This window comes from Pelobates fuscus, chromosome 2 (genome assembly GCF_036172605.1).
Source record: "Pelobates fuscus isolate aPelFus1 chromosome 2, aPelFus1.pri, whole genome shotgun sequence".
In the NCBI taxonomy this organism is placed as follows: Eukaryota; Metazoa; Chordata; class Amphibia; order Anura; family Pelobatidae; genus Pelobates; species Pelobates fuscus.
The window spans coordinates 3,275,238-3,301,860 of record NC_086318.1 but is presented as its reverse complement, the minus strand read 5'-3'; the positions used below and the strand labels follow the sequence as shown (position 1 = coordinate 3,301,860).

At 43.9% G+C, this 26,623-nt stretch overlaps 1 protein-coding gene across 1 annotated transcript; it reads right to left on the bottom strand.

The window, feature by feature from the left end:
- Window positions 1-2,304: 2,304 nt before the first annotated feature.
- Window positions 2,305-26,327, bottom strand: LOC134585639 (extracellular calcium-sensing receptor-like). The gene is made up of 6 exons (XM_063441092.1): window positions 26,209-26,327; window positions 9,132-9,423; window positions 7,929-8,762; window positions 7,086-7,307; window positions 4,160-4,283; window positions 2,305-3,218 (listed from the first exon to the last, which is right to left on the bottom strand). Exons 1-6 carry the CDS (start codon window positions 26,325-26,327, stop codon window positions 2,305-2,307), a joined length of 2,505 nt encoding a protein of 834 aa, XP_063297162.1.
- Between the last annotated feature and the right edge of the window lie 296 nt (window positions 26,328-26,623).

Below are 26,623 nucleotides of genomic sequence, written 5' to 3'. Positions count from 1 at the left end.
GCATTAACGAGGTGTTGACAGGGGTTATGGAGGTTAACGAGCTGCACATTTCATGCACCGAACAAATAGGTGTAGGATTCAAAGCAATTGCAATCCAAGGACAGGGTGACCTGTCACATACAGGAACAAAATATATCCTGGATTCTTACTCTTATGGATGAACTTAGAATCTCATTTTTATCTAAATTCTGCCATTGAATAAAACATTGAAAACCATCTATAACATGTGCATCCTTTTTTTTTTCTTCCCAAACCTGGTGTGACTTGTTCCCCTCTCTATCATTCCTGGTGTCTCTTACTCCGTGAAGTCCTGATTCCAGCACTGCTGATCCTGATGGTGACACAATCAAGTCCGTTCATTGAAGGACACTTCCAGTAGACCAGATTATATTTCTAAATATTTATTATTAGAATAAAACGACAACAAAAGCATTAAAACCGTGTCATAAATACGTCTCTACAATGTGTGATAATCTGCAGAAGATGATCGGTGTGGGAAATCTGATATCACTTTATTGATCCTTTGTATGCCACGTTCTAGTTACCATTTCTTGGATTCTATTGTGTGAGTTTGGGGTGTTTTAAGCTGCTTTTAATCAAAAGATAACTCAGAATACAAAGTGTTCTTTCATATTTCTAATATTACGTTTTCATATTACGACCATCACATCAGTGCTGTACCCTGGCGCCTGTCTCGGAATGCAGCACAGAGATCTATGGAGACTGTGGGATTCCCCACAGAGAAACACTCCCGAGAAGGTGAAAAAAACTGATGTAACAAGATGGATGGATTAGAATGGATACTTTGTCTCTGATGCAGTTAGTCTATCAGGATAATGTTATCTTTAGTGACAGGGTGATGATTAAACTGCTTTAGCCACTGTAGTCATTCTTACTCAATCCTACAGAAAGCACAAATCTCTGTGAAGTGGTCTGGGTGCGGAGCCCCTGCAGTGTTTACACTGACAGCCACTAGATGGTGCTGCAGAGTCAGACTCGGTTATTTGAAGGTTGAAGTCCTCTCACATTGAGCCTATTTCAAAATGCCTGAGACTCAGATTGGCGTCAATGTTCCCAGAAGTGTCAGTCTGGGCACTTTGACACTACTTCAGTCTACAATTGTTATAGAGCTTGGGATGCCGTATTAGGGAATGTGATATTGGTTGTTCACTTAATAATTAGTACCCTTTACTGCCTGATAGAAAACATTACAATGGAATTGATTACAGAATCACTCAGCCCATCACTGCCTCCCAATACGGGCCAAACTGATAAAGTAACGTTTGTCCTGCTAGCAAAGGGACCATCTCTGGGAGAAGAGACACACAGAATCCTACTAACACCATAACCACTGCAATCAATTATTAGGCCTTAAAGCAAACAGCGCAGTATTAAAGCAGCATTTACAACAACAGACTGAAGACAAAACCAAAAGAAGAAAAGAAAACAATAACGTAGTCCTTAACTAATAAAAGATAAAAAAAAATAACGAAATGTGTGAATTTCTTCTAGAATAAATCTCCAGGTTGATATATGTCCATAAGTTATTAAAATGTGACATTGCAGTAAAACCAAGTGTTTGATACACTCTGTATGTGTCGTGATTCCTCATGCATTATAATGGGGGCCTAACGTATCTGTACAGTGGATACCGATATTAATAAACGAATCCTCCCTTTCTGTATTTGGTGCAGACGATCATGCTCTTCCTCAGCTGGTTTCTAAGGAAGTCGTGTGGACGCACCAGAGCCACTTTATTTTCAGTTCGAAAAAACGTTATAACTCGGCTGATATTATCTGAATACGTATTTTACATGTAGTCTGTACTGCTGCTACTGTGTATTTAATTTTATTAACATTTAAAAGCCAATAATAATTATTATAAGCTGTCCTAACAATCCTAACAATATCGCTAGATACTAATAACTCACCTCGCCATCTACAGGTAAAAAATGTAAACTTGTCATAGTTCTGTATGAAGTTAATCATTTTTAACTCATGGACAAAATCCTAGTCCAGCTGTGAAAATGGTAAAATTATCTTACGCTCCCTTCGGCAACACATAACTAAAACTGGTTGAATACAGAGAGGAAAGCAGTTCTTCCCAAAGAGTTATATATTAAAAAACATTCTCACTTTGACATTTTTGTTGTTGTGTGAATGAATAACAGTGAGAGTTAGGAATGGACTGGAATAATTTAACATAACAGAAATGTGTCCCTTACTAAGTAGCTCCTAAACGTAGACAGGGGGACCTTTACCGGGCCCCTTGCTGGAAGTGTGGCTTCCTCCTAGTTAGTCAGACTAACCGTTACTTCTATTCTTTCTGCCTCTTAGTAGTTCTTTGCTGTTCCTCTCTGGTTTCAAAAGTGTAATATAGCATTTGGGGACGAAGATACAGCCCAGGAGTCCAGCAGTAGAAGCCAAGATGGCAAATATCTGTACAGCCACAGTGTATTTTCCCCTGGTGCTCAGATAGGCGGGGATGAAGGAGAGCCAGACACTGCAGAACACCAGCATGCTGAAGGTGATGTGTTTGGCCTCGTTGAAGCTGCCAGGTAGGTTTCTTGCTAGGAAAGCCGCCAGGAAGCTGACCAATGCCAAGAATCCCATGAAGCCTAGTGACACATAAAAGAAGAGGTTCTGCCCCTCGTGACATTCAAATATGACTTTATTATATCCTGATTCTGTGTTCAGTCTCGGGAAAGGTGGAGCCGAGAGAAGCCAAGCGGAGCAGATTGCTGTCTGCATCACAGAGCAAAGTCCAACCACACTTCGTGGGATCCTAGGCCCTAACCATTTCTTCAAAGGGCTGTTAGGGATGGTGGCTTTAAATGCTAGAGTCACCATGATGGTCTTAGCCAGAACTGAGGAGATACTGATGGAGAACACAATACTGAACAAGGTTTGCCGAAGGAGACAGGTAAAAATGGATGGACGACCAATGAAGACTAGACAGCAGAGGAAGCAGAGTATGAGAGAGACCAAGAGGATGTAGCTCAGCTCTCTGTTGGTGGCTCTCACTATTGGAGTGTCCTGATGTTTAATAAAGATTAACAAGATCCAAAGTGTGAAAAATGTGAATATAACGACCATGGTGACCAACACGACACCCAGCGGCTCCTGGAAGGACAAGAACTCTACCACCTTTAAAACACATTTGGTCCTTTCTTCGTTGGGCCATTGGTCCGTAGGACATTTAAAACACTCAGATGCACCTACACAAGAAGAGCAGCACTGTTACAGGGGAATGCAACTTTATCACTGGATCTCAATATATGCCTGTATGTTTTCTGCCAAAATAAATCCTACTGATCAATTTAAAAGATAGACCTCTCTGCTTTAATTCGTATACAATTTGTTTGTATTTAAAAGTAAATCATATTTATTGTTATTTTTCATGAAAGAAGTAGATTTGGAGAATTTTTAATAGATGAATTGGGAACATTTTATATGTTAACTATAAATATCTTGTCAATAATTCCCAAAATGAGTTTAAAGGGACACTATAGTCACCCAGACTACTTCAGCTCAATGAAGTGGTCTGGGTGCCAGGGCCCTCAGGTTTTAACCCTCCACATGTAAACATAGCAGATTCAGAGAAACTGCTATGTTTACACTGAGGGTTAATCCAGCCTCTAGTGGCCGTCTTCCTGACAGCCGCTAGAGGCGCATCTGCGACGCTGGATGCGAAATTTGCATCCAACGAGCAGAACGTCCATAGAAAAGCATTGAGAAATGCTTTCCTATGGAATGTTTGAATGCGCGCGGCGCACTTGTCGCGCTTGCGCATTCCGCTCTGCTCGGGAGCGGACGTCGGCGGGGAGGAGAGGTCAGCAGCTCAGAGGAAGTCCGGCACTGGATAAAGGTAAGCTACTGAAGGGGTTTCAACCCCTTCAGCGCCAAGGGAGGGGGGCCCTGAGGGTGGGGGCACCCTTAGGGCACTATAGTGTCAGGAAAACGGGTTTGTTTTCCCGACACTATAGTGATCCTTTAAGGAAAAAACTGCTGTAGCTCTCAGTCTCTTTAAGTTCATAATTCACTAGTTTAATAAAATTGACATTTTTAATGTGCCCGTTCAGGAAAGTAACGTAAAGTATGTTGGTGCAGGTTGTGATGGTGTGGGGTAGTGAGATTTGATGAAGGTCAGTATATTTACCTGATTTATTGATTATCTCTCCCAGGGAACATGGCACACAATCGAAGCAGCACACAGGTTTCCCGAGCTGGGCAGACTTTCTATACCCCGGCCGGCAGCTGTTACTACACACCGACTGGGGCACCTGCAAGCAGACACCGTTACAGTCGAGGAATCAAACCCCAAAACAATAAATTATGTCGATACGTGCCGAAACCCAACTGTTAAAGAACATAAAGACCCAAATCTTTCCTTATTTTAGACAAAGTAGGTATTTAGGACCCTATTTACATGATAGTGATCTCTCTATGGGAATGACTCTGGTGCTCCCGTAGGGACGCAGTGCATGAGCTGAAGTTGGAGCTTGTGGTCCTTCCAGAAGCTTTCACAACATAACCTTGGAAGACCTCGGCTTACTTTGGAGATTATATTATTATTGCATTAATAAAACGGTACTGACACTTTCACGTTTGCGCCAATTTTGTGCACAGTCGTCATTATTTTTATGTATAAAACTATAAGTCCACCTTTATACATCGGTTCTTTTTTTGGCCTTTTCTTGAATGTTCCATAATTTAGAACGAAAATGAAATGGGAAATGAAAATGATGGGAGAGGTGCACTAAGGAATATACGGTGGAAATAAGGAAATAAATAGGGGCAAATGGGAAAAGTGTCAGAAAAACTTAACACTTACTATACATTGTGTACTTATTACTTAAACACATCACATGCTTGTGTCTCTCTCTTCGATATTACCAGCACTGGAATAGGGGGCTGTCTCTAATCGGATCACTGGAATAGGGGGCATCCCTTATCTGATCACTGGAATAGGGGCTGTCTCTAATCTGATCACTGGAATAGGGGGCTGTCTCTAATCTGATCACTGGAATAGGGGGCACCCCTTATCTGATCACTGGGATAGGGGCATCCCTTATCTGATCACTGGAATAGGGGGACATCCCTTATCTGATCACTGGAATAGGGGGACATCCCTTATCTGATCACTGGAATAGGGGGCATCCCTTATCTGATCATTGGGATAGGGGGGCGTCCCTTATCTGATCACTGGAATAGGGGGGCATCCCTTATCTGATCACTAGAATAGGGGGCATGCCTTATCTGATCACTGGAATAGGGGGCATCCCTTATCTGATCACTGGAATAGGGGGCACCCCTTATCTGATCACTGAAAAAGGGGCATCCCTTATCTGATCACTGGGATAGGGGCATCCCTTATCTGATCACTGGAATAGGGGGACATCCCTTATCTGATCACTGGAATAGGGGGCATCCCTTATCTGATCATTGGGATAGGGGGGCGTCCCTTATCTGATCACTGGAATAGGGGGGCATCCCTTATCTGATCACTAGAATAGGGGGCATGCCTTATCTGATCACTGGAATAGGGGGCATCCCTTATCTGATCACTGGAATAGGGGGCACCCCTTATCTGATCACTGGAATAGGGGGCTGTCTCTAATCGGATCACTGGAATAGGGGGCATCCCTTATCTGATCACTGGAATAGGGGGCATCCCTTATCTGATCACTGGAATAGGGGATGTCTCTAATCTGATCACTGGAATAGGGGGGCATCCCTTATCTGATCACTGGAATAGGGGGCACCCCTTATCTGATCACTGGAATAGGGGCTGTCTCTAATCTGATCACTGGAATAGGGGGCTGTCTCTAATCTGATCACTGGAATAGGGGGCACCCCTTATCTGATCACTGAAAAAGGGGCATCCCTTATCTGATCACTGGGATAGGGGCATCCCTTATCTGATCACTGGAATAGGGGGACATCCCTTATCTGATCACTGGAATAGGGGGCATCCCTTATCTGATCATTGGGATAGGGGGGCGTCCCTTATCTGATCACTGGAATAGGGGGGCATCCCTTATCTGATCACTAGAATAGGGGGCATGCCTTATCTGATCACTGGAATAGGGGGCATCCCTTATCTGATCACTGGAATAGGGGGCACCCCTTATCTGATCACTGGAATAGGGGGCTGTCTCTAATCGGATCACTGGAATAGGGGGCATCCCTTATCTGATCACTGGAATAGGGGTTGTCTCTAATCGGATCACTGGAATAGGGGGCACCCCTTATCTGATCACTGAAAAAAGGGGCATCCCTTATCTGATCACTGAAAAAAGGGGCATCCCTTATCTGATCACTGGAATAGGGGGCACCCCTTATCTGATCACTGGGATAGGGGGCATCCCTTATCTGATCACTGGAATGGGGGGGCATCCCTTATCTGATCACTGGAATAGGGGGCATCCCTTATCTGATCATTGGGATAGGGGGGCATCCCTTATCTGATCACTGGAATGGGGGTGCATCCCTTATCTGATCACTAGAATAGGGGGCATCCCTTATCTGATCATTGGAATATGGGGCAACCCTTATCTGATCACTGGAATAGGGGGCATCCCTTATCTGATCACTGAAAAAAGGGCATCATTTATCTGATCACTGGAATAGGGGGCATCCCATATCTGACCACTGGAATAGGGGGGCATCCCTTATCTGATCACTTGAATAGGGGGGCGTCCCTTATCTGATCACTGGAATAGGTTGCACCCCTTATCTGACCACTGGAATAGGTTAACCCCTTATCTGACCACTGGAATATGGGGCATCCCTTATCTGATCACTGGAATAGGGGGCATCTGATCACTGGAATAGGGGGCTGTCCCTAATCGGATCACTGGAATAGGGGGCATCCCTTATCGGATCACTGGAATAGGGGGCATCCTTTAAGTGACAAAGGATCAGGATAGCCTGAATAGAGGCTAAAAGGGAAGTTAGGGTAAGTATGGGAGGTACCGTACTGTATACATATATATATATATATCTTATTGTGTATATACACACACTCTATATAGTAACAGAGTGCTAACAGACTGCATGGTATTGGAACAGATAAGACTCACACTGTCGAAGTATTCACCCCAGGCTATAGCGGTTACATTTATGGTGATCTTGTCATCTTTTGATTCTGGGTTATATGTTCCCACTTTAATCAGATTGAAGCTCTTATTCCGAATCTGAATGTTGATTATGTCGTAAGCTGCAGGAAGATCTCCATCGCTGTTAAACAACATCCAGTCACTAGCATGGCCGCGGAAAGGCGTTTTTTGAAGATAGCGAAGGATCTGCATTCATTATAATAAATAATAATTAAGTGTTGTGTTATTCAAAGCAAACAACTGAAACTTTTACTTATTGAGTCAGATCAGACACAGTTTTTATTTAATGAAGTGATTTGGGGAGAGTGGGCAGAGAAACACATTAAACGTCATAGTTTGTGTTCATTTAATTTATGACTTTTGTAAACACAATCTGTAAGGCCACACTAACTGCTCCACATGGAACTCAATAAATCGTGTGTGTTAAAAGACATTAAGAGGTTGGTGTCACAGATCATTTGGACCCAGCACATCTTGCTTTAGGGCCGGCTCCATAAATTGATCCAGAATGGCCGTTATTAACCAGTTTCCACATGTTACTAAAGAGAATCATTTTCTGTTTTGAATTAGGAAGCCCCTATTCATGGCCTGCCCTCTACCCATGACATGACCATTTAAACTATAGTGACTCCATTTTGGTTGGACCTCCACTTATTTGAGTTTTTATTCTTTGTTTTCTCCATTCTAATCATGGAATTTCATACAGAAATTTTGCTTTCAATCAAGAAAAAAAATAAAAAGAATATATATATCCTACAGCAGTTGTGGAATAAAGTAAATGATATTGATATATAGGTATTCATTTACCTGCCATGGATGCACACTGCCCACCTTAGCACATGGTTCATTGTAATTTTCAGGACTACACATGGAGATGGCATGCAAGGCATGGGCATAGGCGTAAACTGCAAGGTAGGCATGATACGTGTAGCTCAGGTCATTTATCTCAAACAATGAGGGCAATTTATTGCCAAACACCTCATTTCCTCTACAGCCACCTTCCTCGGCTATGTTTAATGATACAGATGATTCCTGGCTCACGCTGTCTTCCGACCAACTGCACTGGAAGACTTTCTCCCAGAACAACCTTATGAAGGGGTATTGTGAGGATTTGGATGGATGTAGATCATTAAGGAATTCTTCAAATCCTGGCATCGTTCCTGTTTTAGGAATCAAGCAAAGCATTCCATTTAAGACTTTCCATGCTTTCATGGAGAAGAGACTAGGAGTAACTCCAAAAGAAGCAGAAGAAACAAATATTTTCCCAGTCATCTCTCTGTCATGCAAGACATCTAGGAGAACAATTACATGGACCTCAGGGCTGTGGAGAACAACCACCTGGACAGAGCTTCCCTTAATGACATCCACCACTCTGTGGATCTGTTTCATTGAGTAACTCAGATGTATTTTCTCCATAAAGGCCACACAGCCACCACTCTTTTCTATGCCAGCTTTTATGGCTTGTCCACCCTGTTCTCCAACATCATTGTCCACAACCAGCATTCCCACCCAAGTCCAGCCAAAGCGGCCAAGAAGCTGAGGGACGGCGACGTTCTGTAACATATTACTTGGCACCGTGCGGAGAAATGATGGGAAAAGCATCTTGTTACTTAGAGCTGACAGAGTGGCCCCATGACTGATCTGAAATAAATCATTTTAATTGTGAATAAATATGGGAAGATCTATCCTGAATCATAGCGTGTGATAAAATTAATCTAGGCATAAGACTCAGTTTACATTATGTAATAAGCTTCTAATCATTGAAGGCTTTTAACTAAAAGGAGATTGGGAATAGAATAGTGAAGGGGCAAAACCAGAAACGTCCTAACTTAATAGTTTATAGTATAGTTATTCAATTTACGCTACCATTGATCAATCTAATAATTGGAATACAAGTGTTCCAAGTAATCTGTACATTATATATCACAGTTATTTCTATTAGTACAATAAGTTAATTAGGTAACTGCACTATGTTTGTTACTATTATAATACAATAAATATTTAATATACCTGTGGAAAATGGAGAACACCGAGGAGCCTGGCGATGGGCAGAGACAGAGCTGATACAAGTTCACCCACCATCCCCACCATGACTGAGGGAGCATGGCAGTCATATGAAGGAATGGGGGATTTGGCCCCCGATACCAAGGACAGAGCCCCCCAAATTGCTCGGAGCTCAGACATACAGGAGTCAAACATACTGAATCCTAGGGTGATATTGGGTAACAGATCCGTAGATTTGTTAATTTCATCAATGGCGAACATCATGCCAAGCACGTCCCGGTAATAGCGAACGTGGAACCTGGAATAAAGGAAGGATTTTTACTGAATATAAAATACTCCACACAAACAGAATGTGGTTATTCCCGATACATAATGCGGGGTACAGGGAACTCACCATAAATCCCCGTAGGCTACGCAGAGTGTACACAACCAACATGAAAACGTAAATTCCCCAGCACTCCTTCCTGATAACGGAGCCTTCTTACTTCATCTTAAAGGAACACTATAGGGTCAGGAACACAAAGGTGTATTCCTCACACTACAGTGTTTAAAAAAAAAAAAAAACCTTGCTTCCCCCTTACCTTTTTACAGCTATGCTTGGAGCACCTTGCGTCTAGGCACATTCCAATCCACCTCTATGTGTGACATCAAAACTGCCAATCTCAGCCAATCACAATGCTTTCCCATGGGAAAGCATAGCATTGGCTAAGATCGCCAATTAGGGTGGGTCTGGGGTGGGGCCAAACACTGATCTGGCCAATCAGCATTTCCTAATAGAAAGTTCAGTATCTCTATGCAGAGCGTGGAGACACTGAACATCAGTGCAGCACAGTGTGTATCACAGAGCCAGGAAGCACCTCTAGTGGCCGTCTAAGTGATTGCCACTGGAGGCGTTCCTATGCACCAAAGTAAACACTACCTTTTCTCTAGCACAAAGCCTGCAGGGGCTGACTATACTCACCAGAACAAATACTTTAAAGAAACACTATAGGATCAGGAACAAAAACATGTATTAGAAAGGTAAAAACCGCTTAGGGGGGTCTGCCTTGACGTTGGCAGGCGGGCATTCCCTCCAGTGGCCATTGGAGCAACTCAATGACCTCCATTTGTCTAAATATACATAGGGATTAAGGAGAGAGCGCAGGTAACTTTTTTTCCCTTTGGTTTTTACTATATATTGGGCCTGATTTGTACGGTGGTCATTGCTGCCGCCCAGGAGTGATGGGAGTGAGCGCAGGTCTTATCTTTCTGTATAGGTATTAAAAAGGTACATTTCTCAGTATGTATCATTGAAATAAATATAAAAGAAATAAATTGAAACCAATGTGGCTTAGTAGAGAAGTAAAACAAGAGATTAAAAATAAGAAAAGGGCATTTAAAGCATTTAAATCAGAGGCACCCTATATAAGATATAAGGAAGACAATAACGCTTGCAAAAAGGCAATTAAAGTGGCTCCGGGGCCTGACGGTATTCATCCTCTGTATTCAATCTTTCAAGATTCTTTTGTTTCAGGTGTTGTACCGGAGGATTGGAGGAAGGCAGATGTTGTTCCTATATTTAAAAAGGGTTCAAAATCCTTGCCTGGAAATTATAGACCTGTGAGCTTAACTTCTGTGACTGGGAAAATATTAAAGGGCTATTAAGGGATAATATTCAGGAATTTATTGGGAATAACTTTGTTATTAGCAATAATCAGCCTGGTTTTATGAAACATAGGTCATGTCAAACTAACCTAATTGCATTCTATGAAGAAGTAAGTAGAAGTATAGATCAGGGTGTTGCAGTGGATGTGATCTACTTGGATTTTGCCAAGGCATTTGATACGGTTCCTCACAATAGGTTAGTCTTCAAACTAAAAGAAATTGGTCTAGATGAATATTGTTGTTCTTGGGCAGGACATGGGCTTAAAGATAGAGTACAATGAGTTGTCATTAACCCCTTCCCGACCTCAGATGTGCAGGGTACTTCCGACAAAAAACGTCAGTTAATGACCGCGGGTACTCATGTGGACCGGCGATCCGCGGTGATTCAGGTCGGGGTAACTGCCTGAGACCCCATCAATCCCCCTGTGGCAGCTCTGGCCTTTCCAGCCTTCCAGGGCCATGTGATCACCATGATCACATGGCCACAATAGGAGTTAATGGAGCTGCCTGAGCAGTCAGGCAGTCCCACTGACACCTAAAAGTGTAAAAAAAAAAAAAAAATCAAATAAATATATTATACATATATTATATATGATATATACAGGAAAGAAAAATTTGTGTGTGTTTATACATATTATATATGTATGCAATAAATACAGTATGGAGAAACTAATTAATACAAGCTATAGCCACCTGGGTCCTAATTCTCACTGGTATTCCCTCAAATACCAATATGAATAGTAACCAAACAAGAAAGAGAATGCACACCAGAATTCACAGAAAATAATCAACCAGGTTTAATAAACCAATACTAGGTTGAAATACAAAATAACAGTAATATATAAAGTGATACAAAAACAGGCACAAAACATAAATAATTAACCATACTAGTTTACCAAAATTATCACAAGCCTAACAGGGCAGAAACAGGAATCAAAGTAACCCACCAACGTTTCGGCACCTCCTAGTTGCCTTTATCAAGGTTCTGGTGTGCATTATCTTTGTTTGGTTACTATACAGATTATATGCACACACATTCTACATTCTATATGTAGAGTAATGTATCACAAGTACAACACTACCCCACAAGTACAGGTTTTATGGTGATTTGGAAAGTTACAGGGTCAAACATAAGATTTGCCAATTTCTATTTTTTGCTTTTGAGACGGTATAGCAGCCAAAAAATGAAAAATAACCCCAACATGATATACCATTTGAAAAAGTAGACAACCCAGGGTATTCAATGGGTTATGTCCAGTCTTTTGCGGTCACAAACACTGGCCAAAGTTGGCATTTATATTTGTTTGTGTGTGAAAAGTGCAAAAAAAGAATATGAATGCTGATTTTGGCCAGTGTGTGTGACCAAGTGACTTCTAACAAAAAAAAAACTGAAAATACCCTATTTGCAATACCTTAGGTTGTCTACTATTGCAAATGGTATGCCATCATGTGGAAATTCTTATTCCTGGGCTACCATACAGTCTCAAAGGCAACGTAACCAATTTGGCAAATTTCAATGAAAAAAATGAAATGGGCAAGCCTTATATTTGACCCTGTAACTTTCAAAAACACTATAAAACCAGTACATACTTGGGAGTCTTCGCTGAATACAAATATGAGTTTTTCAAAACAGTAGGACTTATCACGATGATAATATCACCAGTAAAATTGCAGTTTATATTTATTAAAAAACAAAAAACAAATAAAAACGCTAACTCTGGCCAGTGTTCGTGGCTACTACAAAAGACTGGAAATACCCCATTTGGAATACTCTTGGTTGTCTACATCTGCAAATGGTATGCCATTATGGGCGTAATTCTTATTCCTGGGCTACCATGCGGTCTCAAAGGCAACATAGCCAATTTGGCAAATTTTTATGAAAAAAAAACGAAATTGACAAGCGTTATATTTGACTCTGTAACTTTAAAAAACATTATAAAACCAGTACATGGGGGTTACGGTTATATTCAGGAGATGTCGCTGAACACATGCGTGTTTCAAAACAGTAAAACGTATCACAACAATGATAGTCAGGGAAAGTGCCGTTTGTGTGTGAAAAATGCAGGGATTTTGTCCCACTCCGCTTTGCAGATCCTCTCCAAGTCATTAAGGTTTCGAGGCTGACGTTTGGCAACTCGAACCTCCAGCTTCCTCCACAGATTTTCTATGGGATTAAGGTCTGGAGACTGGCTAGGCCACTCCAGGACCTTAACGTGCTTTTTCTTGAGCCACTCCTTTGTGTCCTTGGCTGTGTGTTTTGGGTCATTGTCATGCTGGAATACCCATCCACGACCCATTTTCAATGCCCTGGCTGAGGGAAGGAGGTTCTCACCCAAGATTTGACAGTACATGGCCTCATCCATCATCTCTTTGATGCGGTGCAACTGTCCTGTCCCCTTAGCAGAAAAACACCCCCAAAGCATAATGTTTCCACCTCCATGTTTGACGGTGGGGATGGTGTTCTTGGGGTCATAGACAGCATTCCTCCTCCTCCAAACACGGCGAGTTGAGTTGAAGCCAAAGAGCTCAATTTTGGTCTCATCTGACACAACACTTTCACCCAGTTCTCCTCTGAATCATTCATGGGTCTGTATATGTATTTTTCTGAGCAAGGGGACACTGTGGGGGTGCTGCAGGATTTCAGTCCTTCACGGAGTAGTGTGTTACTGTGACGAGACCAATCTCGCCGCATTGCATTGGAGAAGCCTGGTTGCCCGCCTGCTGCCTTTAGACTATGGCCCCATGTTGAAACGCTTGATTTTCCCCTGCAAAGACATGAAAGCCGGGTCATTCGGTGCTTGCCCTGTTTGAGCGTTGATACCCCAGATAGCTATGCCAGGGAGTCCATTCGTATAACGAAAGACTATGTGAAAGACTTTCGCTCCATGGCTATTGAACTGTATGTGTGTGGTCTGAGCGCCATTCAGTAATAATGTGTGCTCAGACCTAAGCTATCTGGGGATATGTTGCATGTCTGTATTTTATGTAATAAATGTAACCTTGTGTATTTTATTGTATTTTACTGTATTTTACTGCCATGTGTTCAATGGAGTTTTGCCTCTGTCCTTGGAGATAATTGGCTTACTTCTCAATTATCTCCAGGATAGAATACTCTGTGAAACTGGCTTTGGGCAGAAAAGCCATGCTTCCTTTGGTCACAAAGGACTTCGATCTATCTTTTGAACCAATGGACCAATGTTGATGATTTTGACATATGTTCGTATTTGGAGTATGCTGATTCTGAAAATGTGAATGTGAAGCATACTTTTAAAGTTATGAATAATGTGGAAAAACTGTATTTCTCTGCTTGTGATAATTACATTACCCAGTGTAAGGTAATTGTATCACAGGCAGAGGGGAGGATTTTGTGTGGGAGTGTCTGAGTGTATTGTACGTGTTTATTGGTTGTTTTCCAAAACCCTGTGGATGGTACTAATGTGTATATAAGAACAATAAACCCACAGCTCTGTATGTTCACTGCTTGACCCTCAACATGGAGCTTTCTCTCGTTCTTGGGGGGATTTACTGTATGCTGTTAGAGACTGATTGCCAGGAGTGTAAGCCGCTTGGGTTCTTTTCCTGTTCAGCTGCTAGCAGCTATTCGTGAGGTTCCAGTTTGGGAGTTTGGAGTGCTACTTGGTATCCTGTTCGGGAGTTTGGTGTTCTGCAGTAGCTGTGCCTGTGTCTCTGGAAGGGAAGATCTACTAAACGGCGGTTTAACCCTTTTATGCCTGGGGGTGCCGTTACAGTTACCAATTGTTTTCTTGGTGACTATGGTCCCAGCTGCCTTGAAACCATTAACAAGATCCTCCTGTGTAGTTCTGGGCTGATTCCTCACTGTTCTCATTGCAACTCCACGAGGTGAGATCTAGCCTGCAGCACCAGACCGAGAGAGACTGATAGTTATTTTGTGTTTCTTCCATTTGCGAATACTCACACCAACTGTTGTCACCTTCTCACCAAGCTGCTTGCCGATGGTCTTGTAGCCCATTCTAGCTTTGTGAAGGTCTACAATCTTGTCCCTGATATCCTTGGACAGCTCTTTGGTCTTGGCCATGGTGGAGAGTTTGGAATATGATTGATTGCTTCTGCGGACAGGTGTCTTTTATACAGGTAACAAGCTGAGATTAGGAGCACTCCCTTTGAGAGAATTCTCCTAATCTCAAATGTTTCTAACTGTATAAAAGACACTTGGGAGTCAAAAAAAATCTTGCTGATTGATAGTGGATCAAATACTTATTTCACTCATTGACATGAAAATCAATTTATAACTTTTTTGAGATGCGTTTTTCTGGATTTTTTTGTTATTCTGTCTCTCAGTGTTAAAATACACCTACTAATACAATTATTTACTGATCATTGCTTTGTCAGTGGGCAAACGTTCAAAATCAGCAGGAGATCAAATACTTTTCCCCCTCACTGTAGGTACCCACTTACACATTAAAGACATTGGCTCAGTCTTACATGTTTATGAGACAGGTCCCCTATTACATGCTAGTTGCTCAGGTCCCCTCTTAAACATTAATGACACAGGTCCCCTCTTACACATTTATGAGATAGGTCCCCTCTTACACATTAACGACACAGGTCCCCTCTTACACATGAATGACATTGGCTTACCCCATCGCTTGTGTTAGTTTGGTTCCGTCTTACACATATGTGACAGAATACCCCATCACTTGTGTTAGTTTCCTTCCCCATTCGTATCTGCACCCCCGTTTGGTTCCCGAACAGAGATTCGTGTTCCCGTTTTTATACTCCCGAGATCCAGACAACCCCCTGGTTCACTAACTTCAAAGAAAGTCATTAACTCAAGTGCTCTCCCTGGAGGCCACCATTCGTATAACCGAATACACAAGTTCTTCAGAATGGCGGCCATATTGTCTGCCAAACACAGGCAGCGGTACTGTGTCGTTGAGTGCATGGAACTATATTCAGACACTACAGCTCACAAATTCCAGTGAACTTGTACCATCGGCTGCTCTAATTACAGACAAGCCAGGAGAGTGCTGTTGGGGGACCTACAGGGACCATTCGCTACCTGAGAGCCAGGAGGGGCATTTGGTCGTTTTCTCACAGGAGCTCACGAACATTGACTGGCCATACGTTCTCCCTGGAACTGTTTTGGGCTACAACCTCGGGGACGGCCGGTCAGAACTTTACCCCACTGGTGATTCCACCACACCGTACGGAGCACTATTTGGAAAACTTGGGCGCTCAGGTCCGGGCTATCCAAGGATATAGGATATGTGGGGTTCCTGTGTGGGATTAATGGGGTTTTTGGGCGCTTTCATGTAAAGATTGTAGGTATTACTTTAAATGGGAGATAATTGAATTACCAGGCTTTTGACTTCATTATCTCCCAGACACAGAGAGGCCTGGGAGGAGTTTATGTTGTTCTGTATGGAGACCCCATGCTGAGGGTCCGTGTATAAATACTGTATGCTTTGGCCAAATAAAAACGGTCTGCTCCCAACATTAAGTTTCGACTAATGTATGGGGGGGAAGCTATACCTGCTATAATCACTTCTACGGTTGGATAGAGCTCCTTCACACTGGGAAAGAGAGTCCATGGTGGCAATACACTGGTGGTACTCCACAACGTTAATGACACAGGACCTCTTTTTACACGTTTATGAGACAGGTCCCCTCTTACATGTTAATGACTCCACATTTTTAGAATTTCCCAAACTGTAAAGTATAATGTCCAGACGGACTACTACAGGGTGTGCCCTGAATACAGCAGGACGTTGGGTCATGTTATGTATTGATTATATATATATCTATCTATGTCTAATATTGCCTCCAATTTGGAGTACAGGATTGCTTTGAACCTAATCCCATTATGAACAAACTAATAATATTATTTAAAAGTTATTCAATATAAATCTAAAGACATGAATGGGCGAATGACCCACTTAGAAATGTGTTTGCTCGTTTGTTTCCATCTTTTTACATTTTGTACTAATTAGTGAATTCTCAATTTTATAACATGACAGGAGGCTTCGTATTTGCTTAAGTCTCTCTTTACTAGAACTCCACAGCAGCACAGAAAAAACAACCAATCAGAAAAAAGTTAGGTACTATAAAACTCCCCTCCCCATGCATCATTTCCTCTTTCTTTGCTGCTCCACATCAGTACAGGTCAGAGTACCACTGCCTCCTGCTTATAGTGGGTGGCTTTGGGTTTTATTATGATTTATTTATGATTTATATTCACTGTATTTAGTTATCTTATTATATATTATATATTTATTTGATATATTATATACTTTCTTTTAGTTGTCATATTATATACATTAATATTATTTGCTATATATTTAGTTATTAAAATATATTTATTTTATATATTATTTACATTATATGTAGTTATCAGATTTTATGGCTTATATGCCTTTCCCCAAGTTATCATGTTGTGTTTCTTTTCTATATTATAGGCTTTATAGTTTTTTAAATATGCTTAGTTGGTCCCCTGTTACTTTGGGGTTGGTTTCCTTCAGTGGGGGTTTGTAACGAGTATATACCCCTACACGCAGGATCCAGCCAAACAGAAGACAGCACAGAGGAGAGATACGTCTACCGGACCTTAGAGTGGCCGGACTCGACGTAAAGGAGAAGTACAGAGTCAGGAGCGATCCGAGGTCAAGGGCACAAAGAGACAGCGTAAACGAGAACTAGCCGGGGTCTGGTACACAGGAATCAGCAAGCCGGCAAACAGTACAGACAAGGATAAAGCGAAAACAAAGTCAGAATACAAAGCCAAGGTCAAGTACGGAGAAACACAACTGAATACAACAAGCACTAAAGGGAACTGTAGCAGAAACCACGATAGGGCAAGGAACTAAGGGAAAAGGGTAAGTATAAGTAGCCTTCAAACTAATGTGATTGGCTCCTGTCACTTCCACTCCCCCAACAGGTAAGTGTATGGGGTGATTGGCATGACAGGAGCCAATGGGAGCCTTTTTGCAATTTAGGCTCCCACTGTCTCTTTAAGAGCGCACCCGAGATTCGCGGCGCGCTCTTAGCTGCAGGCGGGACACGTGACCGCTTCTCGCGGTCACTGCCCGCCTTCCTGTTTGAGCAGTCGGATGAGCCGCGCGCGGCTCGTGCAGCCGCAGGACCGCGCGCGGCTTGAAGAGAGGACCGCGGCCGGCCCCCGGATAAGGTAAGTACCGCTACAGGGTTTTAAGGGGGTTTCTGGGGATGCTGCCAGGGTCGCCCCCCTTTTTGTTTCGCCCCCTCTTTCCAGCGCCCTTCGCGGGCAGCGGGTGCTTTCACTCGGGGTGTCAGGAGAATAGCCGTTTGGCTGTCTCCTCTGACTCCCCGAGCTCCGGTATGAGGCTGTCACCGCCCGGGGTTACTCGTGGTCGGACGCGAGTACCCGGCGGCCGGACCTGCTCGCGCACATGGCTGCCTCACCGCGGCCGGCTCCTTCTAGAGCCACGTGCACCCGACCGGTGAGTCCCAGTTAAGGTTTACTCACACAGTATTACGCTGTCTAAAGGGGTTGGCGTCTGGGGGTCCTATATCACAAGATACCCTGAAGAATTACAGATATTTAGGGAACGCTACCCTAATACTGGGGTCCCTTATTACCCATTTAGACGCTACCCAGGATTGACCTGCTATGTCTGTGCCCACAAAAACAGCCTGCTGTGTCTGTGCCCACTAAAACGGCCTGCTGTGTCTGTGCCCACTAAAACGGCCTGCTATGTCTGTGCCCACTAAAACGGCCTGCTATGTCTCTGCCCACAAAAACGGCCTGCTGTGTCTGTGCCCACAAAAACAGCCTGCTATGTCTGTGCCCACTAAAACGGCCTGCTGTGTCTGTGCCCACTAAAACGGCCTGCTGTGTCTGTGCCCACTAAAATGGCCTGCTGTGTCTGTGCCCACTAAAACGGCCTGCTATGTCTGTGCCCACAAAAACGGCCTGCTGTGTCTGTGCCCACAAAAATGGCCTGCTATGTCTGTGCCCACAAAAACGGCCTGCTATGTCTGTGCCCACTAAAACGGCCTGCTGTGTCTGTGCCCACAAAAACGGCCTGCTGTGTCTGTGCCCACAAAAACACCTGCTATGTCTGTGCCCACAAAAGCGGCCTGCTATGTCTGTGCCCACAAAAACGGCCTGCTGTGTCTGTGCCCACAAAAACGGCCTGCTATGTCTGTGCCCACAAAAACGGCCTGCTATGTCTGTGCCCACAAAAACGGCCTGCTATGTCTGTGCCCACAAAAACGGCCTGCTGTGTCTGTGCCCACAAAAACGGCCTGCTATGTCTGTGCCCACAAAAACGGCCTGCTATGTCTGTGCCCACTAAAACGGCCTTCTATGTCTGTGCCCACAAAAACGGCCTGCTATGTCTGTGCCCACTAAAACGGCCTGCTATGTCTGTGCCCACTAAAACGGCCTGCTGTGTCTGTGCCCACTAAAACGGCCTGCTGTGTCTGTGCCCACTAAAACGGCCTGCTACGTCTGTGCTCACAAAAACAGCCTGCTGTGTCTGTGCCCACAAAAACGGCCTGCTATGTCTGTGCCCACAAAAACGGCCTGCTATGTCTGTGCCCACTAAAACGGCCTGCTATGTCTGTGCCCACTAAAACGGCCTGCTGTGTCTGTGCCCACTAAAACGGCCTGCTATGTCTTCGCCCACTAAAACGGCCTGCTGTGTCTGTGCCCACAAAAACGGCCTGCTATGTCTGTGCCCACAAAAACGGCCTGCTATGTCTGTGCCCACTAAAACGGCCTGCTGTGTCTGTGCCCACTAAAACGGCCTGCTATGTCTGTGCCCACTAAAACGGCCTGCTGTGTCTGTGCCCACTAAAACGGCCTGCTGTGTCTGTGCCCACTAAAACGGCCTGCTGTGTCTGTGCCCACTAAAACGGCCTGCTGTGTCTGTGCCCACTAAAACGGCCTGCTGTGTCTGTGCCCACTAAAACGGCCTGCTATGTCTGTGCCCACTAAAACAGCCTGCTGTGTCTGTGCCCACTAAAACGGCCTGCTATGTATGTGCCCACAAAAACAGCCTGCTATGTCTGTGCCCACTAAAACGGCCTGCTGTGTCTGTGCCCACTAAAACGACCTGCTGTATCTGTGCCCACTAAAATGGCCTGCTGTGTCTGTGCCCACTAAAACGGCCTGCTGTGTCTGTGCCCACTAAAACGGCCTGCTATGTCTGTGCCCACTAAAACGGCCTGCTGTGTCTGTGCCCACTAAAACGGCCTGCTGTGTCTGTGCCCACTAAAACGGCCTGCTGTGTCTGTGCCCACTAAACCGGCCTGCTATGTCTGTGCCCACTAAAACGGCCTGCTGTGTCTGTGCCCACTAAAACGGCCTGCTGTGTCTGTGCCCACTAAAACGGCCTGCTGTGTCAGTGCCCACTAAAACGGCCTGCTATGTCTGTGCCCACTAAACCGGCCTGCTATGTCTGTGCCCACTAAAACAGCCTGCTGTGTCTGTGCCCACTAAAACGGCCTGCTATGTCTGTGCCCACTAAAACGGCCTGCTGTGTCTGTGCCCACTAAAACGGCCTGCTATGTCTGTGCCCCATTGATTGGCCTGCTATGTCTATGCCTATTTGATTGGCCAAATATTCTGTGTCCATTCGTTTGGCCTGCTGGGCCTGTGCCCTTCTGGGGGTATATCACTGAGGAAAACCCAGTGCCCACCAGTGACATGGAGTTAGGCAGGTGCCCAGGCAAGCACTATTGCCATACTATCCAAGAGGACTCCAGTATACGGTCATCTGAGTATGGTGGAAAGGGTGAAGGCCCTAAACCTCATGCCTGGAGGGCAAGGTTTCTTATGTAGACCCCGGGCACACATCCACGGTTTACACTGGACCGGCGACGGCACATCTCCAAGGAGAACTCCATCTTTGTTTCCGAAGGTTGCATTTTCACACCATCCCTTTCTGTTGTTAAGGATGGACACGGCCTGAGGTTGTATATTATACCATCGGTCTGGTTTACTACCAGTTGATTCCTTCTCAGGTGAGCGATTCAGAGAGGGGTCTCGTGGTCGGGGAGAGACTCACCTAAGGACCTCAGTCTTATGCTGATATTAGAAATTGGTGTACCCCTGCAGTTGGTCACCCTGAGTCTCTAAGGGACTCTAGTTTGGATCACAAGAGTGTGCGGCCCTCCATCACCTCGATCCGAGTATATTTTATTTTCAGGAACAGAGAGCGTAACCCTCTCATATACAGGACCGGACACTGATTTGTTATTAGAGGGTGCAGCCCTCCCTCAACCTCAGCCAGATACTGAGCTGGATACAGAGGACATGTTTGGACTGACACATTCTCATAGAGAGAAACAGTCATGGATGTAGACTCTACTGTTTGGTTATTAACGGGTGCGGCCCGCTCAGGCTATCAGCCGGACGCTGTCACGGAATTCGATCACATTATTAGAGAGCGCGGCTCTCTCATGCACTCGACGCTCTACGGTGCCGTCCATTTGTTCATCACACAGGCTTGTACCTGTGCAAGACGTTGATGACTGCAAAGAGGGGTGTCCCTCCTCCATTCAATTAGATCTGATGACCGTGCTACTGATCTCGTTATAGAGGACTGCCTGGTCATGCAAGATATACATATTTAGACTGGATCCCTCTATTTTATTCTCCTGTAATGGATCTACTGGATCCGGACCACGGTACCACGCGCAAGAAATACTCACAGGGGTATAACAGGGGGAGTCTCCCACTTATTTACACACACTCCTGGAGATGGTACGGCTAACGGGTGAGCCTCAGGTATTACGAGAATGCAGATTTTGGTATATTCTGCACCATATAAAACAGAGAATTGTATTCTGTTTTGGATATCCAGACCATTGCGAACAAACTGCGCAGACAGTTTCTCCCATATCCAGATGACATGAGATACGGAGACCTTCATGACACCACATGTTTCGGACGGCTGAAGCTAGACCCTTCCTTTTTCGCTATATCTGCTCTCTGGAGTCACCTGTCATGAGCAAAGGGACTTTACGCCTTGCCTGCACATTGGAGAACGCTATGTGTACGCGGGACTCCAAGCTAAGAAGGGAGGTATCCCTCTATAGGGACTTTGACTTCAATTATCAAACTCACATTCCTGGGTCCCTTCACCTAGGGTCTACTCTGGGAGTTACGTGCCTGGACAGTCAGGGGTACAGGGATCTAAGGGTCTCACTATATTTTACCCTATCTTGTAGGTGGCGTGTATACCAGGAACCCCTACACAAATTTTGACAGGTCGGGCATGGAACAGGATCATACTACGGGTAACCGGATTATTTCACTCTCTCACTACGGCACGTGAGGACTCTTCGTGGTTTACAGGTCCCAATCACCATTGGATCCGTACATCTTTCATTCTTAGCCGATGACATATCTGGATGGAAATCTCCAATCCGGTTTACGCTTCCCATCCCTTTGAATGTTTCTGGAATTCACTACTCCCTGAATAGTCGACCACCATTTCTCCACACAAGTTCAGTTCGGAACCCTGAATAGACGTCCTTTTGGAGTCTTTTCTCTACTGCAGCCGAGGATTACACAGTCCATTTGGAATATTGGAATCTCTTAGGATACGGCTGGTTTGACCACACGCTTGCCTGCATAATAAATTTATTCTCGGATGAGACATCTCACTGGGTAGACCAAGAGGGAACGAAAGATCCTGCTTGATTCTATTGTGATATTGGTGATGGACTTAGGCACATTCCTTGAGATTGGAGAGCTATCTGCAAGGCCACATCACCGGATGATCCTGGCACGATCGGAGGAACCTCCTTGCAGATCAAGGGTTGAGACTTGGTGGCAGTTTCCTTTTCGTGGCCCTAAGTCCGCAAATGGCCTTCGATTTTTCCTGCTACAGGAAAATGTCTGATAGGTCATCTTGCCAGCTCCTGGACCGACTGCTAGGAAACAGATCGCAACGCCACATACAATGGATCTATCAGCGGATGGTGTTTTTTCCGTGTTTGAGATCCTTCGTCGGCTGGCATCTTCATTGATCTGTTTACTGTCATTTATCGCAGTTGAAAGTCCAGTTAGGATTACTCTGATATCTCCTGGAATAGGTACCAGCGACACAAACAGCGTTGGATTGGTGAACTGAGCGTTAAAACAGCAAATACGAAGCCTTCTGTCATGTTATAAAATTGTAGATTATGCTAGCTTTAGTGTACCTATAATCTTCATTTTATTAATGACAGGAGGCGAGTATTTCCCACCCATTCTTATCCCTCCCTTGTTTAATATTAATATCCCTCCCTTGGAATATTAAGAAAACAAAAAACGGATATGTTACCTCGACAGAAATGTGCTCTTCACGTCACCCCCAGCAATTTCACTTCTGGATAGATAGTGTCACTTTTCACTATTTATTGTGTATTATTATTATTATTAAAGGGACACTATAGTCACCAATATAGCTAGTTTAATGAAGCAGTTTTGGTGTTTAGATCATGCCCCTGCAGTCTTACTGCTCAATTCTCTGCCATTTAGGAGTTAAATCACTTTGTTTATACTGCCCTAGTCACACCTCCCTGCATGTGACTTGCACAGCCTTCCTGAACACTTCCTGTAAAGAGACATCCAAAGTTTAAACTTCCTTTATTGCAAATTAGAGTTAATTTATAATTTCTTATCTCCTGCTCTGTTAATAGACCCTGAAGGAGCCTCCTGTATGGGATTAAAGTTACATTTACAGAGCAGGAGATATTATTTATTATTATTATCGCCATTTATATAGCGCCAACAGATTCCATAGCGCTTTACAATATAAGGGGGGGGGGAGGGGAATTAGCTATAAATAGGACAATTACAAGAAAACTTACATTCTATAGGAGGTGGGGTGTAAAACACATTAGGACAGGAATTTACAATCAAATAAGGTGGGCTGCCCTTTAGGAGAGAGCGAGAGACAGGTGTGTGAGGTAGGGGTTACTCTGGGAGGCCATAAGCTTTCCTAAAGAGATGGGTTTTAAGGCACTTCTTAAACAATTAAAGACTAGGGCGGTAGGCTGGCTATTCCATAGGAAGGGAGCCGCCCGCGAGAAGTCCTGCAAGCGTGAGTTGGCCATACGGGTGCAATTAGCGGACAGGAGAAGGTCACAGGCAGAGCGGAGAGACCGAGAAGGAGCATACCTATGGATCTGTGAAGAGATATAAGATGGGCTAAGATTGTTCAATGCTTTATAGGTATGGGTTAGCACTTTGAATTGACTCCTATATGATACAGGAAGCCAATGTAAGGACTGACAGAGGGGTGAGGTATTAGAGGACCGGCTAGAGAGGAAAATCAGTCTGGCTTCAGTATTCATTACAAACTGTAGTGGGGCAATACGGCTTTTGGGAAGACCGACTAGGAGAGGGTTACAACAATCCATGCGGAAAATTACTAGAGCATGGTCAAGTTCCTTGGTAACATCTTGCGTAAGAAAGGGGCGGATGCAGGCAATGTTTTTAAGATGGAATCTACAGAACTTGGTAACATGCTGGATGTGAGGCGAGAATAGCCTTATGCCTATCCCATGCATGCTTAAACTCCCTCACAGTGTTCAGCTGGAAGGCTATTCCATGCATCCACTACCCTCTCAGTAAAGTAATACTTCCTGATATTATTTTTAAACCTTTGTCCCTCTAATTTAAGACTATGTCCTCTTGTTGTGGTAGTTTTTCTTCTTTTAAATATAGTCTCCTCCTTTACTGTGTTGTTTCCCTTTATGTATTTAAATGTTTCTATCATATCCCCCCTGTCTCGTCTTTCCTCCAAGCTATACATGTTAAGATCCTTTAACCTTTCCTGGTAAGTTTTATCCTGCAATCCATGAACCAGTTTAGTAGCCATTCTTTGAACTCTCTCTAAGGTATCAATATCCTTCTGAAGATATGGTCTCCAGTACTGTGTACAGTACTCCAAGTGAGGTCTCACCAGTGTTCTGTACAATGGCATGAGCACTTCCCTCTTTCTACTGCTATTACCTCTCCCTATACAACCAAGCATTCTGCTAGCATTTCCAGCAGGGATATAGGACGATAGTTAGAGGGGGTGGACGGGTTGTTTTTTTTCAGGATAGGTACTATAGTAGCATGTTTAAGGTCAGCAGGGACAATGCCAGAAGAGAGAGAGCAGTTGAAGATGTGTGTTAAAGAAGGCACAAGACAAGAGGAGAGAGATTTGATATGGTGAGATGGGACAGGATCGAGTAGGCAAGTGGTGGGGCGAGAGGAAAGGAGAAGCGCAGCCACCTCTTGTTTAGTAGCCGGGAAGAAAGTTTGAAGGGTAGGAAAGGCATTATCTACGTGTGGATGAAAAAGAGAAAGGCAGGGTGTGGATAATTTTTTCCTTAGCTTTTCAATCTTGTTGGTAAAGTAGCATGCAAAGCTATCGTCAGTAAGGTTAGTTTGAGTGGTGGCCACAGCAGGGCGAAGAAGAAAGTTAAAGGAGTCAAAGAGACGCCTGGGATTGCGGGATCATGAATTAATGAGAGAAGAAAAGAATGACTGTTTCGCGAGGGCAAGGGCTGCACTGTATGAACACAATATGAATCTATAACGGAGAAAGTCCAACTGGGTGCGAGACTTTCTCCAGGAGCGTTCAGCACAACGGAAGCATCTTTGCAGGTAGCGTGTTGATTTAGTATGCCACGGTTGGGGCATGTCCTCCTCGAGGTGCATGTTTGGAGCAGGGCTGCAGCGTTCAAGGCAGAGGTGAGGGTAGTGTTATATGTGGAGATGGCCAGTAAAAATGTCTAAAGTAAATTAACATCTGATTGAAAACTAAATCATTAGGCTGTGTCAGTCAAAGCCAGTTGAGGTGTGGCTAGAGCTGCATAAACAGAACAAAAGTTATTTAACTGCTAAATGGCAGAGAATTGAGCAGTGAGATGTGGGGGCATGAGCTTTACAACAAAACTGCTTCATTATGATAAAGTTATTTTGGCGCCTATAGTGTCCCTTTAACATTTATATTTAGCACAAACCAATTCCCCAGTGCTTTACAGATATAGAATAGGTATATTTCACAACAAGTGACTGACGGATAGAATATAACAGTGACATGAGGTCACTCATGCTCAAAAGAACTTACAATCTATTGGAGACAATGTTTCGTCTTTTCTGTAAAATAATCTGTCTCAACGACACTTTACTCCTCCTCCAGGATATTTTGCTCCCTTATCCTAGTGATTTTACCGCTGATTACATTCACAAATAGGAGGTAAATGAGTAATATTACAGGACAAAAAGGGGCATTCACAAGAACGTGTCCCAGAAAACACGTCACTCGAACAGGTCAGAAAGGGAACAAACACACACTCTTACAGCTCGTTTCTATACTCTAGATGCAAAAAAATTATGAACCAAAGAAAAGAACCCAAATAATCTAATGGAAGAGAGGCAGTAAGGACCTTTTTCTGAATAACACTCAGTGAGTGTTGCTCTACATACCCCTTACACAAGGCTGGCTTTGGATGGTATCGGAAGGTCATCTGTTCACTTTCAAAACCTGAGTGGACCACAAACACTCTGCCAATCAGGACATCTCCGGCTCGTGTGAAAGTTTCCATCGGCCACCCCTGGAGCCTACATCCTGGGACCGAATGCCCTTCATCCAGAAAGGAGAGCAGCAGGAGAAGCTGGAGTACCCTCCCCATGGACTTCTCATTACGTGTCCTCCCAACGCTGGAGAAATAGGCAAGACTGAAAAACATCAAGTAAAGTGTTTTCCTAAAACAAAAATTGTAAAACAAAAAGCAAGACCATTGATTTATTAAATGGAATGATAAATGCAGGTATAATATAACAACAAAACATTTTATTTGATATGATTCAGCTTATGGTCTGAATAAGACAGTGAGTGATA